The sequence below is a fragment of the Lissotriton vulgaris genome, chromosome 2_1 (assembly GCF_964263255.1).
Source record: "Lissotriton vulgaris chromosome 2_1, aLisVul1.2, whole genome shotgun sequence".
NCBI lineage: Eukaryota > Metazoa > Chordata > Amphibia > Caudata > Salamandridae > Lissotriton > Lissotriton vulgaris.
This window is the reverse complement of record NC_141687.1, coordinates 1,967,342,152-1,967,358,893: the sequence shown is the minus strand read 5'-3', so window position 1 is coordinate 1,967,358,893 and position 16,742 is coordinate 1,967,342,152. Positions and strand designations below refer to the sequence as shown.

The 16,742-nt window shown below is 46.9% G+C and overlaps 1 protein-coding gene across 1 annotated transcript in view; it reads right to left on the bottom strand.

Annotated features, from left to right (window-relative positions):
• Positions 1-9,696: 9,696 nt before the first annotated feature.
• Positions 9,697-16,742, bottom strand: part of SEMA4B (semaphorin 4B) — a 56,896-nt gene continuing 49,850 nt past the window's right edge. Inside the window, exon 12 of the mRNA XM_086958159.1 lies at positions 9,697-15,217. Within this exon, the coding sequence (XP_086814285.1) occupies positions 14,421-15,217 (797 nt within the window). The 3' untranslated portion in view covers positions 9,697-14,420. The remainder of the gene's footprint in view (positions 15,218-16,742) is intronic.

The following is a 16,742-nucleotide window of genomic DNA, read 5'->3' as shown; positions in this document are numbered from 1 at the left end:
TTGTCTAGCCTTCTCTTGATGGAGGGTAGAAAGACTTTCAGTGCCAGTCGGATCACCATGAATTACAGGAGGTTGATGTGGAGTCCGGATTCCACCAGAGTCCTCTAATCTCCACCTATCCCAGATGGCCACCCCATCCCAGGAGTGACGCATCTGTTGCCACTGACCCACTCGCAGTTTGTCAACCACTGCAGAACATTTGCAGTTCCCTCAGGGATCTATACCATGTCGGAGAGATTTCCCCGATGCTGCACTAACTGGAAATTCGGGCATGTGTCACAAGCAGGATGCAGGAGGCCATGAGACCCAGCAGCCTTAGAGATAGTCTCCAGGAAACCCTGGATGGAGGCTGAAACATTGGTATCATAACCTGAATATCCTGGACTCGCCGTTTGAGAGGATAAGCCTCTCAAACCATGTCCAGAAGAGCTTAGATGAAAGAGAACATCTGAGAGGGTGTGACTTTGGAACGTTGATTGTGAACCTCAGCAAGTGCAGGAGGTGTGCGGTGGTCTGGAGATGGGATAGGACTGTCTGGGACGAGCCCGCTATCAACAGCCTGTCATCGAGATAAGGGAATACTGGCACCCCTGATCTCTGCAGGTGGGCTGCAACCACCACCATCGACTGGTAAAGTAGAAAGTGCTTGTGGCCCACCATAAACCGCAGGTAGTGCCTGTGGGCAGGCAGGACAGAAATTTAGCAGTATGCGTCCTGCAAATCCAGTGCTACCATCCAGTCTCCCAGGTTGAGGGCAAACAGAACTTGAGCGAGCGTTAGCATTTTAAATTTCTCCTTTTTCAGGAAGAAATTGAGGTGGTGCAGGTCTAGTATAGTTCGAAGGCCTTCTTCCTTCTTGGGCACCAGAAAGATGCAGGGTTAACAGCCATGAGCACCTTCTGATGTCAGCACCCTCTCTATGCCTACTTTTGCCAAGAGAGCTTTTACTTCCTGGTGGATTAAGGAGAGATGGTACTTATTCAGCCTGTCGTGAGTGGGTGGCATTGGGGGAGGGTTAGTCTGGAACGGGCAGGAGTAGCCCCTTCAGACTATCTGGAGAACTGAGCTGTCTGATGTTATTCACCCCCAGTGATGCGGGTGATGGCGTATCCTGCCGCCCACTGGTTGCCCTTGATGTTCAGATAGCAAACTAAAGGGGCTTGAAACTGCAGCTGCTGGATGGGCAGTGGACTGGACTGACATCTGGCTGCCTAACCCATGGGGTCTGTGGGTATCCTGTCCTCAGCCACGCAGAGGCTTGGAAGCTTGCAAGCCATGGTGAATGAGCGGGTAAGAATGTGGCTGGTACCCCTTCCGTAGCCATGAAATCTGGACTGGAGTTGTCTAGGGGCCCAAGGAACTGGCCGTAGTCTGCTGTCCTTAAAGCACTCCAGCGTTGGAATCTACCTTGTCTCCTAAGAGGCAGGAGTCATTAAAGGGCATGTTCATAAGTGAAATCTGAACATCCCCTGCAAAGCCAGTTGTTGCTGTGGGACACCCCCGCGCCGCACGGCCACCAGCTGCTGCGTGTGCCCCAGTGCCTGCCTTCTGCCTCAGCGCCGGCCTCGCTGCCGCCTGGAGCGCTCCCCTTGGTTTTCGCCGGTTTTTTACCGTAATTTGTGCCTGTTTTTCCTTGTATGCCGTATGATAGTTTAACTGTTTTGCCTCCGTTTTGACCGTAATTTGTGCTTGTTTTTCTTTGTATGCCGTATGAGAGTTTGTTAACTGTTTTGCCTCCGTTTTTGACCTGCATTGTTGCCTGTTTATTTTTGTACCGTTTCTTCTTCGTGTAGCCCTCCATTTGGGCATTTGTGCTTGTCTCCTTCCTGTTTGCCCGCCTACCTCGCCGCCCTCCGCTCTCCCTCCCCACTCCCGCTTCCCGCCACCGCCCCTAGCGCCGCCCCCTTCTCTTCTGTTCCCTCCCCGCTCCCGCCTCCCAGCTACTCCGCCCACCCGCGCACTTCGCCTTTAAATGGCGACCGTGCGAACGCGCAGCGGTCACGCGCAGCGGGCGCGCCGATTGTGCGCCGAAGGCGCGCCAAAGGTAAGCCCGTCTGCGCCCGTCCGCGACCGGATCGCGTCCAGCGCCAGGACCCCTGGACCCCGAAGACCCCGACCGACCCGCCTGACGTACTCCGCCGCCACCCTCACCGCACTCAACACCGGCCGACTCCCAGAATGCCATCAAGCCACTCCACGACGTACCCACGGACCTTTCAGCTGCCACGCCTGCAAGTTCTCCTGCATCCGGACCAGCCTCGCACCAGCACCCGCCAAGTCGAACACCAGCAGCACCCACCTCAAGTGCATTCTGCTCAACACCCGCTCCGTCCACAGACACGCCATCGAACTCTGGAACCTTCTAGACGCCACAGCCCCTGACGTTGCCTTCCTCACGGAGACCTGGATGAACGCCTCCTCAGCTCCCGACATCGCCATCGCTATCCCAGAGGGCTACAAGATCGTCCGGAGGGACCGAAACGCCAACCAGATGGGAGGAGGCATCGCCATCATACACAGGAACACCATCCGTCTCACGACCAGCACCGACAACACCCTTACCAGCGCCGAACACCTGCATTTCCAGATCCACACCAACCCGAACACCACTCTGAGGCACCCTGATCTACCGACCCCCTGGACCACGCACACAATTCAGCGAGGACATCACCGACTTCGTCAGCCCGCATGCCCTCCCCTCCGCTGACTACATCCTCCTGGGAGACCTCAACTTCCATCTAGAGAACAACAACGACCGCAACACCAGCACCCTGCTCGACAACCTCGCCAGCCTGGGACTCAAGCAACTGGTGTCCACCCCCACCCACCTCGCCGGACACACACTCGACGCAGTCTTCTCTTCCAGCACAGACATCGACTTCAGCCACGCCACAGAGCTTCATTGGACGGACCACAGCTGCGTCTACTTCACCTTCAAGAGAACAACGACCCACCAACACCAGCAACAGGCCGCCCACAGAAGCTGGAACAAGATCACAGCAGACCAGCTCGCCACCTCCCTGAGCCAGCACCCTCCTGCCAGCTCAGCGAACCCCAGCCAGGCCGCCGACAACCTCACGAAGTGGATCAGCAACTGCGCGGACGAACTCGCCCCACTGAGGACCCCGCCTAGCAGACCCGGCAGCAAGAAGGCTCCATGGTTCACCGACGAACTCAAGAGCTCCAAGAAGAACTGCCGAGCCCTCGAGAAAGTCTGGAGAAAGGAACCGACACCGGACAACAGGACCTCCTTCAAACTTGCCACCCGGAAACACCACCAGCTGATCCGCGCCGCCAAGAAAACAGCATTCAAGGACCGGTTGGACAACAACGCACACAACTGCAAGGAACTCTTCAACATCGTGAAAGAGCTTTCCAACCCCAGCGCAGGAAACAACGACATCACCCCATCGCAAGACCTCTGCAACTCCCTCGCTTCATACTTCCACAACAAGATCGCGGACATACACAACAGCTTCTACAACCAACCAACGCACACCATGACCGAACAACCACACCCCACCACCACCCTTCACGCCTGGACCCCGATCAGCACCGAAGACACCATCCGCACGATGAACTCCATCCACTCCGGATCACCGACCGACCCCTGCCCTCACCACGTCTTCAACAAGGCCGACGCTGTCATCGCACCCCACCTGCGAGACATCATCAACACATCCTTCGACACCACCATCTTCCCTGAGAGCTGGAAACACGCCGAACTCAGCGCTCTACTCAAGAAACCAACAGCGGACCCCACCGACCTCAAGAACTACCGCCCCATCTCGCTCCTCCCGTTTCCAGCCAAAGTCATCGAGAAGACCGTCAACAAGCAGATGGCCGCCTTCCTCGAGACGAACGGATCCCTCGACCCCTCACAGTCCGGCTTCCGAGCCAATCACAGCACCGAGACCGCCCTCATCGCCGCCACCGATGACATCCGAGCCCTGATGGACAATGGAGAAACAGCGGCCCTCATCCTCCTAGACCTCTCCGCGGCATTCGACACGGTCTGCCACCGCACCCTAGTACGGCGCCTCAGCAACATCGGAATCCAGGACAAGGCGCTGGAATGGATCATCTCCTTCCTCGACGGAAGAACTCAGAGAGTCCGCCTACCACCGTACAAGTCAGAGGCCTCCTAAGTCATCTGCGGCGTCCCTCAAGGATCATCTCTGAGCCCCACCCTCTTCAACGTCTACATGAGCCCCCTCGCGGCCATCGTACGCAAACACAACCTCAGCATAATCTCCTACGCCGACGACACCCAGCTGATCCTCTCCCTGACCAACGACCCCACCGCCGCCAGAGCCAACCTGCACGAAGGGATGAAAGAGGTAGCCGAGTGGATGACGACCAGCCGCCTGAAACTGAACTCGGAAAAGACGGAGGTCCTCATCCTGGGCCCCTCACCCTCCGCCTGGGACGACTCCTGGTGGCCTCCCGCCCTGGGCACCGCACCCAAACCGACAGACCATGCACGCAACCTGGGCTTCATCCTGGACTCCTCCCTCTCCATGACCAGGCAAGTCAACAACGTCTCCTCGGCGTGCTTCAACACCCTACGCATGCTACGGAAGATCTTCTGGTGGATCCCCACCGAGACCAGGAAGACCGTCACCCAGGCCCTCGTCACCAGCCGACTGGACTACGGCAACGCCCTCTACGCCGGTACCACCGCCAAGCTCCAGAAGAGACTCCAGCGGATCCAGAACGTCTCAGCCAGACTCATCCTCGACATCCCACGAACCAGCCACATCTCCGGACATCTGAGAGACCTTCACTGGCTCCCCGTCAACAAAAGAATCACCTTCCGCCTCCTCACCCACGCACACAAAGCCCTACACGACCAAGGCCCGAGCTACCTCAACAGCCGAGTCAACTTCTACGCTCCCAAACGCCACCTCCGATCAGCCAACCACGCCCTCGCCGCCGTCCCCCGCATCCGAAGAGCGACTACAGGAGGAAGGTCCTTCTCCTACCTGGCCGCCAAGACCTGGAACTCCCTTCCGACCGACCTGCGCCTGACCCAAGACCACCTCTCCTTCAGGAAAAAGCTGAAGACCTGGCTGTTCGAGCAGTAGCGGCCCCCCCCCCTCCCCCCCCCCCCCAGCGCCTTGAGACCCTACGGGTATGTAGCGCGCTTTACAAGTGTCATTGATTGATTGATTGATTGCTGCATCTCTCCCATCATCTATGGCTTGGTAGTGGCCTGGGCCTCCTCCAGGACCATGGGCAGCACCTGCGCAACCAAATCCCACAGTGCATGGGAGTAATGGGCCAAAAGGTGCAGTGTTCACTGACCACAGTGCCAGGCTGGTGGAAGAAAACATGTTCTTGCCCAAAGTGTCCTGTGTCTTGGATTCCCAATCCGGTGGGGTGGTAGGGAAAGTACCAGCTTTTACATAGAAGGTGGAGGCTTAGAGCACCAAGGTCTCCGGTGTAGGGTGTTGCAAGAGGAAATTGGGGTCTCCTGGGTTTGGACAAAATAGCGGCAATTGCCCTGTTTACAGGAGCCCCTGTGCAGGGTTTGGACCAAGTACCAAGCAGGATGTCCGTAAGGACTTCATTAGAAGGGAGAAGTGGTTCTGAGGGAGTCACTCCCGGTTGAAGCACCTCTGTCGATATGAAGCACCTCTGTCTGCCACATAGGGCAGGCTAAGGCCCTGGACCTTAACAACTCTTCTCACCACCATAACAAAAGAGGCTCCCTCCTCAGTAGCCATGGTAGTAGGAGAGACCATGCCAGTATCTGGAGAGAGTCCTCACACCAGAGTATCTTGGGGTCTAGAGGCTAGTATTCCTCATGGCGCAGAGGGCCCTCTCAACCCTCCACAAAATCTAACCCTTAGGAATAGGGATCAGGCTCCGATCTGGAGGGCAAAGCGCCAGTCGGTGCTGGAGTCAAGCGATGCCCCTTTGGCTCCGTGTCGGAGTCAGGGATGGGAACGGCACAGTGAGTGTCGATATTGGGAGCATTGTTGACGATGGTCGAGACGGTATGACCGGCGCCGATCAGGATTTATCTATGGATCCAAGGGGCTGTGCTGGGGATGAATCCACCAGTAGGGGCCCCTACCGAACCTGTGGGGCCCAACAGTGCACAAGCAGTAGTTGCCTATCCAAATAAGTGGTGCTTGGCCTCATAAAATTTGAGAACTTGAGCAGGGGGTGCTCTTGATCTTGGAAACTCGGGGAGGTGCGGAGCCGACCTAGGCCCAGGTTCAATCGCAGACCCAGGCCTTGAATGAAGATACTCCCTTATCTCGTTGGAAGACTTTGACGCATGTGGTGAAGTTGATGAACTCTTCGACTTCTTACATTTCTTTTTGTGGGACTAACCCAAACGCCTGGACAACTTCCACTGTAAAGAATATCGATGACTCCGCGACCGATCCTGGGACCTTCCTCTTCACCGGGATCAACACCGGCCAGGAGATGAGGGACCCCTCTCTACAGGCCTTGGGGTCCATGGCATGACAGTTGACTTAGATCTACGCATCGTAGTCACTCTCAAGGCACCAAAGCCAAACAAGATGCGGGTCCATCACTGGCATCTGTCTGTGACAGGCAACGCAGGGCTTGACGCCAGCCACCCTGGGGGCAGCTCTCTGCAAAGCCAACAAGAAGATGGACGGAGTGCTGAAAGTTTTAAAATACTCACCCCTTGTCAAGAGATCTGGGTTAAATCAATCTTTCTTTTGCTCACCATGCCACCCCGGTTTGAACCCAGTCATATGCAAATCAGTCTTGACTCTGCCCCTCATGATAACAGCCCATCCCAAATTGCCAGGCTAGGTCCTCTTTGGACCGGAAACAAGCATCCGAGGACCGGTTTCGGGTATCACCCCATATCAGCCAGGCTATCTTGAATCCAGAGGCACAGCGAGCAACGGACCCACATCTGGGCATACCCTTGGCCTCTGAGAATGAACATAGCAAACACAACCAGATAATGGACAGAGTGCTGAAACTTTTCAAACACTCACCCCCAGTCAAGAGATCTGGGTTAAATCCATTGTTCTTTTGCTCACCATGCCTCTGCCTGACTTCAGTAGAAAGAAAAGAAGTGACGTCAGCTCACTGTGGTGGTGCCTATAGAGGCACTGCACAAGTCTCTTCCTGCGTGAACGATGTGACGTTGAGCCGAACGATACCACCTACCAGTACACAGAGGTACTGCTCATAAACAATGTCCGGGTCCAATTTAATGCCTGGGGACAAATCTAAGGTAAGGAATCTGTGGCTAGAAGTCTCTATTAGATTTGCTGTCTTTCCTACCCCCTTCTGTGTGTTTCTCTCTTGCCTTTGGTCAGTCTGTTTTGGAAACATAAGTGAGTTCCAGCTGCAACCACTGGCTTAAATTAAGCACTGGAATTCAGTTTGGTCATTTCTCAGCTGGGAAAACCATTTAAAGTGATGCACTCTGCAGATATAAATGTATTTAAAATTGTGGAAAACACGTATGCTACTTTCAGTAAGATTACCAAGATTACCAAGAAGAGCAAGTGAAAATCTTATTTTGGAGTTGATTCATTCACAAACATAGTAGTTTTGTCTATGCATCCACATCATGTTTTCATGGGAACCAAACATTGTGTTTACAGATGTTCTGTAGCAACTCAAAAAGATCACTGAATCATGTCAATGTATGTAGAGCTCCCAGATATAATTCAGTGTATGTGGATCTTCCAACTGACTGTGGCAATTAGTTGAACTAACGAGGGTCTGGCCATAGTAGGACAGGAATTCATCTAGTGGATGGTGGGCTCTTCATAGCTTTGCTATTTTAAGGATATTCACCAATTGCTAGGAAGATTAATAGTGCATTCTACCAGAGTTACAAACGTATTCATAGTGAATATGCCACTGATGTAAATCTGTTACGTAGCGACATGGAAGTCTGTTCACATTATTGCTCTAAAGTTAGTGCAAGTGTAAAGATCCAACACGGACAGACAATTCTATATAATTGATTTATTCCACTGTTTGTTATTTCTACAGCACTCAGTCAAGCTGAATCATATTTGTTTATTTTCATTGCTCAATTAATCTTACCCGGTTCAGTTACAAAACTGCAACTAACACTTTATGCTCTTCCCGCTAGCTCACTCCATAATCTCCGAATGGCATTATCATAGAGTGGGCAGAATCAATATTCATGTAGGGAAATACAGCCTGATTCATGTAGCTAAATTGCACTCGCAAAGGGCCAGATTCTCAGAATCTGGCCCTTTGCGAGCGCAATTTTTGCATTTGGTATTCATGATACCAAATGCAAAAATCGGCTATTTAAGAATTCGCATATTTGCGTGGAATGGCATTTAAGGAATCTCTAATAGAGATTCCTTCAGCCTGATTCATGTAGCTAAATTGCACTCGCAAAGGGCCAGATTCTCAGAATCTGGCCCTTTGCGAGCGCAATTTTTGCATTTGGTATTCATGATACCAAATGCAAAAATCGGCTATTTAAGAATTCGCATATTTGCGTGGAATGGCATTTAAGGAATCTCTAATAGAGATTCCTTAAATGCTATTCATGACACACAACAAAATAGCGATTTTGGACTTTTGGGGCCGCTATTTACCGACAGGTCAGACCTGTCGGTAAATAGCATAAACTCAGAAAAATGCTTTTAAAAGCATTTTTCAAAGTTGCATGTAGCACACACACATGTCCTTTGGAGATGTGTGTGCGCAACACCTGTCCAAAAGTGCATTTTAGGGGTGCTACAGGGCGTCCTTTGGACACCCCTGTCACCCTTAAAATCGCTATCTCAGTTGCGAGTAGCAAATTGCTACTCGCAAATCCCCAATCATTCCAATGGGCCTCTTGGCCCATAGGAATGAATGGGGAGTATTTGCGAGTAGCAAATTGCTACTCGCAAATAAAGAACATGTAGGAATCGCTATTTAAGTAGCAATTCCTACATGAATGCCGTTTTGCGTGTCCTCAATAGCGAATCGCTATGATTCGCTATTAGGGACACGCAAAACGGCCCGTACATGAATCAGGCTGATAGTGCTTTAGTGCTAAGACAATATGACGCTTAATGAGACTGTGCTCTGATTTTGTGTGAATAGAACATATTTGGGCATGCCCCAATGATTCTCCAGTTTTATTAATTTCTTATGCTAAATAATGTATAAAATTCTAGTGTTTGTTGGTGACCCAGAAGACTTTCCAGATACCTTTCCTGTGCTACTAGGGATGCTGTCCATTTCTCTCCCGATGTTGATGCCCTCTTGGGACTTCATTTATTTTTGATTTTGCACTTCTCTGTAATGCCCTGCTTGCTGAGAGCCTTCATGGCATTGATTTCTTTGAATTTGTTTGATTAAATCCTTTAAACTATTCCGTTGATCTAGAACTCAGTTGATGAGTGGCACTTTACTTAATTTGCTGGATGTCTAATATTTTTAATGTGCTAGAAGGTGCCTTAACTTGGGTACACACTGTTTCATGAAATTGAGGATTAACACTGTCTTTGCTTCAAGGTGTAGGAGTTTTGATGAGGTACGTTTTGGGGTGTCAAAACTGCAGGGTCCCCTCTGCACCCACACTAGCCCTTGGGAGGAAGAACATTACTGAGGCTTCTTAACAAAGCACCTACAATCAACACCACTCATTAGAACACGGACGGCACAGCAATTAACAGGATAGCAGTCACCAAGAAAACATTTCAGCCAAAATTGTAGAAATGTTTTATTTACAAAACGTAAAGTGCATTTTATAAAAAAAAAGAAATCAATAGTTTACAACAGCGCATAACAAAAACTTCCTCACATTAATAACAAGTGACATCACATAGTGTGCACCTGTCTCTCAATCGGTGGAAGCCGGCAAAACGACGGTGTGTAAATGACTGGTGAGAAGCTGGGACAATGAGGGCCCGGTTTACCTTGTAGAAAAGTCCTTCAGAAGGATCTATAGTCAGAAAGATTCAGTCATAGGTTGTCGCCAGAGCCAGCATAACATTCACAGGCTGGGGTTAGCACATGCAGTGGGGTACATATAAGCATGCAGAACACACGGTGCGTAACGCAGCCTCGTGTAGACAACAGGAAGTTACTTCACCATCAGCAGCACGTGCGTTCTTTGTGAAGGAATGATCTACACGACGAAACATGGCCTTGGGTACGGTGGCCCAGATGCACTCGTTATCTGTACACAATCAGCCATTTTTGTAGATTAAACGCAGGCAGACACGGTTAAAACACATACCATACAGAAGCTAATCCGGAACAAGTAAACTGTACTGTTATTCTGGCAGTTTCGGTTTTTAACCCAGAAAATGTGTTTTTACATAGGATTTATTAAAATAGAATCTTTGATAATTGTGTGCTCCAGATTATAAATGAAACATTCACTCAGCTGGCCATAACGTTTAAAAACTAGGCAAAGTAGCTTGTTGCACAGGATTGAGTTGTGCTTTCCGAGCTTGCTAACAGGTTTTGCATCAATAAATTTGCTAAGAGGTTGTCAGAGTGCGGTTCCTGAGCTAATTCATGGTCTTGTATGAGGTACACAGAGAATTTGATTGTGGCGTTTGTATATTCAGTGCGAGATTGTGAGGAGAGGAACTGCAGTTCTTCCCAGGGATACAAGATTCCTTCCACCTACTCAAACCCAGTTCCCCAGCTTCGAGGTAGACCGATCTAGCCCTTAGACCACATCCTCGCCCATTTATTTTTGTTATTTACTGGATACAGGGGAATGCTGTCACATCGCCTGGATCTCAACGACGAACCAGAAGGTGAATCAATATAAGGAATATTAACAAAAAATTGTGAAATTACTAATAGGGTTTCTGTGACCCTGTACACATTTTCAACAGCTAATCTAATGACTGGAAGTTGTCTAAATTCACCACACCAGTTTTTAAAGTACTTTCCTGCTTATGGTTTATGTATACATTCCGCTCACTGATAAGTCAAATATACACCATTTTACCACGTGACACAACTTGTTTGCCTGTTCTGAATTGAATAATGAACTACATTTTGCAGAATTAAGTAAATAAGCCAAGGTCACATCATGTGTCCCCGCACGTTTGTTGTACAAATATGTGCATTAGCAAGACTTGTAGGCTTTGGTTCAGCTGATCCTCTGTGAGGAATCCTTGGAAATGTGCATCTCTTAATCCACTAAATATACTGAAACATTATATCCCATCATATTAAGGATTTCATCTAGTACTGTTTTTTTTGCATTCTGTTCCCAGTAGTCATTGATTTACAAAGTGAACATCACAAGTACGACAATACCATCAAAACCTAGGCCCCCAATTAACTTACTGCTCACATCCGGCACCCTACTTCCTGAAAGAGGGAATTGTGTCTTTTGAAGGCCAATACCGATGTGCTCTCCTTTACAAAAACATAAAAGACCTGGAACCCTTTTCATCTATGCCCCTGCTGGCTACTCTCATGTTTTCAACAAAGGAGAAACATGTTTAGAGCTTCACTATGCCAGGGCAGGAACTTCAGGGCAGCCCACACTTAAACTGCAGAAGCAACCAAGAACAGGCACTGGCAAAGCCAACGAAGCTGGTTTCAACGTAGTTCTGTAATAGACAAATTGGCCATGGGTTGGCTGTGAAATTGTGAACCACTTCACGGGAACATATTGTTCTCCATGGCTGGTGCCTAAATCAGTGATTTGCAGTTGCTCTGTACTGCACCGTTTATGTCCTTAACGAGGAAACAAAAGATGTGACGGGTGTTTCACCCTTTCAAAGAAGCAAACCCACATCTAAACATACATTCACTCATGTCATGGTGTTCTCCTGCTGAAGGAACATATTAGCGTCACTCCCTTAGCTTCTACGATATGCAGATACAATTGTCAAGCTTATTGTAGACGTGTGTTCCATATATTGTGTAGGGGTACTGGTCGTTTAGGCTCCTTTCCTTTACATTTCTAAATACATCATTCACTGTTTAGCATTAGAGCGGATGCTGGTGGGTTTTTTCTGGCCTGAGCAAGGACAAAAACTGCCTGCAGAGTGCATTTTGCCATGCCCAGAGTGCAAAATGCCACAATTTTAGACTATTAAAAATTTTGGAACAAATACCAACATATTTGTCCAATGTTTCTTTTGCACAGAATGTTCATCACATACATACATGTCAGTGGTATGTAATGGAAGAAATGCAAAATGTATGTATTTTTCTGCAGAAAAATTAAAGGAATTCCAGTTCATGCACACATGTAAATTATACACAGAATTATTAATAAAGTAGAAGCAGGAATTCCTCAGGTGTACTTGGTAGGGAAACTACTGGAAATAATGCTGGATTATTTGGTTGTGCACAGGGTTCTAAAGGTGTTCCATTGGTTTATCCTGTCGTGTTTTTCTCCTTCCATTGGGGAATATGTAAGCTCGATTTTCACATCGCAAGTCCAGTCTAAAGGTACCCAAGTCCAAAGACGAGCACATCTTCTCACATCTATCATCAAGTATCCTGTGATTGCTGTACGTACATGGCTTGGCTTAAAGTAGAATGTGTTCACCTCACAAATATTACAAAATATGTTTAGACATCCACTTGATATCACGAAATACCCAGAATACTGACAAATTGTACCGGTTTTCATTACTGTCCAAAAGACCATTTTAGGAACATTCTTTACATTGGTGTACAGCAAAGCCCATTTGCAGGCCCCACAAACAGCGGAACCGCAATACAAACATTCGTTTCAACAGCTCGTGGACCCACATTTCAGAGCCAGCAAGGCTGAACATGCATTGATGAAAGCAAAAACGTCAACTTGGATGATTCAGTAGAAGTGACATGTACTGCAGGTTCTTGACTATTTGTCACAACCCAGCAACTAAGCACCCGTATCCGCAAACCAACCCCCTACACTAATTGAAATAGGGGCTTGACGGATATCGACCTGTTTTACTAGTGATCGAGGAGAGATTATTATTGATTCGGCAGGCACAATATAGCTGGTAGTAGTTCTCCATTAAGTACCGGGCTCTTTTTTCACATTCTTTTACAAAACATATATATTTTTTAAATCCACAAATTAAACATAAAAGGTGTCTGCTGAAGACCTAAGCATGTTGATTAAATACAACACCGAAGTTTTCAGACGGAAGCAACAGAAACATAGCAGAAAAAGGCTCTGAAGGGGCAAATCAAAACATTTGAAATTTTTTGGCACATAAGAACGTTTCAGTCAACTTTTTCATCTTTACAGCAATTGCTTCCTTCCTCACACCAAGGAAAAAGCATTTTGAATGTTTAATTTTCTTCTGGTAAATATGTGTGTTTATGATTTTTATGAAGGCTTGAACATTACCAAATCCAATGCGGACATGTTTCTTGCGGTCGGGGTCTACATTTCCGTTGTCTGCGGAGCATCTTTTGATCCCTGGGGTGGCACCCTTCCATGCGGTGATGATGAGCATCACATACAGAGGAGAGATGCACGAGGGTTAAAAACTCCAGATGCAGAAGAACAGATTCAAACGGATCCAAAAACAGGATATTGTCAAAGAACTAGCTCTGTTTCGGCAGAGATAGTCTTTTTGTCCATCTCTAACAAGGATACCACGCATTGCTCGCACCGCAGCAAATCTGCCCCCAGACAGTGATTTGATTAAGAGGGCTTCCGCCTCAATTGATTACCAGTAATTCCTAATCCTTTCAAGTCTGTAGGTGTCAGGAACCCAGCATGCGTTGTCTGAAAGCCCCCAAACAAATTTGCAATACGAGTTTTGTGTAGTAAGCGATAAACAAGGCATACTACTGTTTCCATCAAAGGCACCAGAAATTGATGCCAGCAGTTTAAAAGTAATTTTCCAAGGATTTGAACCCCTGTATATCAGTGTGCTTTGCATAGGGGTTCACACAAACATCAGCAGCATTTCCAAATTAATTGAGCCTGTACTCTGTACCGTTTGGTATGGTGCTCACTGAAGACGCGTCCCCTGTATTAGGAGTTCCACAGGGAAGATTTGCTTTGAAGACTGTCCGATTGCTGCAGTTCCCTTTTATCGATGGAATAGCTTTTCTAGCATCTGAACATTTCATTCTAGGCAGCCCATGTGCCACCTTTCTCAACAGCTGCCTTACAGTGCACAAAGTGATTGCCTGTATTCAGTGTGTAGACTGCCTGCAACAGTCACCTTTATCTCTTCGACTTGACTGTATATTGTTTCTCTTATTTGCATATGAATAGGTTTGTAACAAAAATTAAACACCATCCAAAGTTAAGTTTCACTTTCATGTTGGAACTGGATTGCATGCAAACATACACGCTATTTCACAAATTGCTTGCTGGTTCAGAGGTTACAAGATACAGTACTTTGAAACCACTGAATGGCTCTTAGTTCGTTGGTCCCTTGGAGGCCGTGGCAGGGCAGTAGCTTTTTAAAAAACAGTCACTTATGAATCAGTGATCACACCACAGAGTCCCTTATCACTGAACCGAGCCGCACCCGGGGTCTTTGGCATTGGGGAGATACTTCTACAAGAGTGTCTTTGATGTTTAAAGGTCTCTTTTCTGATTCAGAGAAGTTTTTGCTATCAATCAAAGGGTCGTGGAAAGGGGTAGTGATCAGATAGTTGTCATTCAGAGTCTGGTAGCCCTTGTGATCGGGCAGTGCATTGGGAACGGTGCTGTTGTTAAGGGGCAAGCTCTCTGCAGGTTTAGCAACAGTCTGTGGCTTCTTGTGCGGTATTTTGGAGATGTCTCCTGGCTTGAGGAATATTTTCATCCCTTTTCGATGTTTATAGACCATGAAGAGCCCAAGAATGACAACTGCAACCCCGAATAAAATGCTCATGATTATAAACTCATTCCAGTATGTTTTGCTTGAAGTTATTGCTGAATGGCTCTCAGAACTTGAGCTGGACTTCGACACATTCAATAATAGGTCATAATTACGTTTGATAACCAAGAGAGGTTTACTGGTGTCCACCTTGACAGTCGCGGTCTGCATTGTCTCCTCAGGCTCCACACAGTAGTTGGCCATTAACTTTTGGAAGCCTTCCTCCGTTGACCAGCACTCGTAGGAACCAAAACTCTGTGGGCTGCCAACCAGAAGCAAATCTCCATTTGAATGAAAAATGTAGGAGGAATTAATCTTTTTTCCATTGTGGACCCAACTTTTGGAGGCAAAGTTTGAAAGCGGCATGCACGTCAGAGAGTTCATTGTGTTTGCTGGAAGCGAAATCTTCTGACACTGGACATCTTCTGCAGGGAAAAGCACAGAGGCATTAAAAGAATTTCACAGCTCAGATTCAGAAAGGTGGCACTGTAGTGCCATTTTGTTAATGCATGGTTCTTCAACAAATATTAGTTTGATTTGATATTGTTCACAATGAAATGGGAGAGGCAACAATGGGCTATTTCTATTGAACTTGAACATACTTCTTTTCAACAGCATAATTTCTACAATACGCTTTTTAGATACATTGGTGGTGTGAAAAAATGGAGAACATTTCCATGCCAATATTCTGAATTATAGGAAACAGATCATTCCTTTTAGAAAGTTGTTACTGTCGGAAAAACAATATCTGTGCCTTCTTTGTACAATATAGCACTTAACTCTGCATGGAAATGTAGGCTTTTCTTTCACAAGAAAGGGAGTTGGAATCCTATAAAAACGTTGTAATATTCAATTACAAATTCATGAAAATAATAAACAATTTCTTTTAAACATTTAACTTTGTTTTTACTTCTAAAAAAGTTATCTTATTTTTATTATAATTGCTTTGAAATATGTGAGTGTTTGTCGGTCTGGTATTGCTCTTAGATGATAGAAACATGTCCTTTGTGTGGCAAAATGGATTTCACATTTCTTACAGTGATGTGAAAATCAAAATCCACCCTTTTTAAAATTCTGTGGTTTCACACATTGATATATATATATATATATATATATATATATACACATACGACATTCATCTAGAACTCAGAAGAAGATAACTCTAACCTCATGTAACAAATAACACGTACATTTCAGAAATTAACCAAAAATAAATCCGTCTACTTTCAGTAACCTTGTGTAAAAATAAAGTGCATCCATTATGCTTCCAGATCAGTTTAAAAAGCAATTCGAATCAAGTGCTGTAAAAAAGTGCACGAGCATTCAGTCCATCATTCCAGGGTAAGAAAGGTTCATAACAAAAGGGGAAAGATCAAGATGGTTGCCATTCAATCTCTAAGTCGATGCCCCAACAAATGAATCTCAAAATCATATTCCAAGTAATTACAAGAACCCCAAAGCTACATCCATTGATCTACAGCCCTCTGTCATAGTGGTAAACATTATAGTTCATGACTATACAATCAGGAAAAGCCTAAACAAGCATGGTTTTCATTGAAGAGTAGCATGGTGAAAACCCGCTACTCTTCAAAAAGAACATTGCTACACAGAGGAGCTTTGCAAAACCGCTCCTGAATGGACCGCAAGGCTTTTGAAACAATGACCGCTGGACAGATGAGATCTAAGTGAGAGATGTTTGGCAGTAATGTGCGAACACTAAACACTACTTATCACCACAAAAACCTCATACTAACTGTCAAGCATGGTATTGGAGGAATGATGATTTTTGCCTTATTTGAAGCCCCGGGACCTGGAGGAAAATGTGAGACCATGTGTTCCGCAGCTGACGCTTAACACAGGTGGGTCATATAACAGGATAATGAGTCAAAATGCTATAGATAATTCTATGAATAAACGGCTGAAAAAGAAAAGTATAATAACCTTAGAATT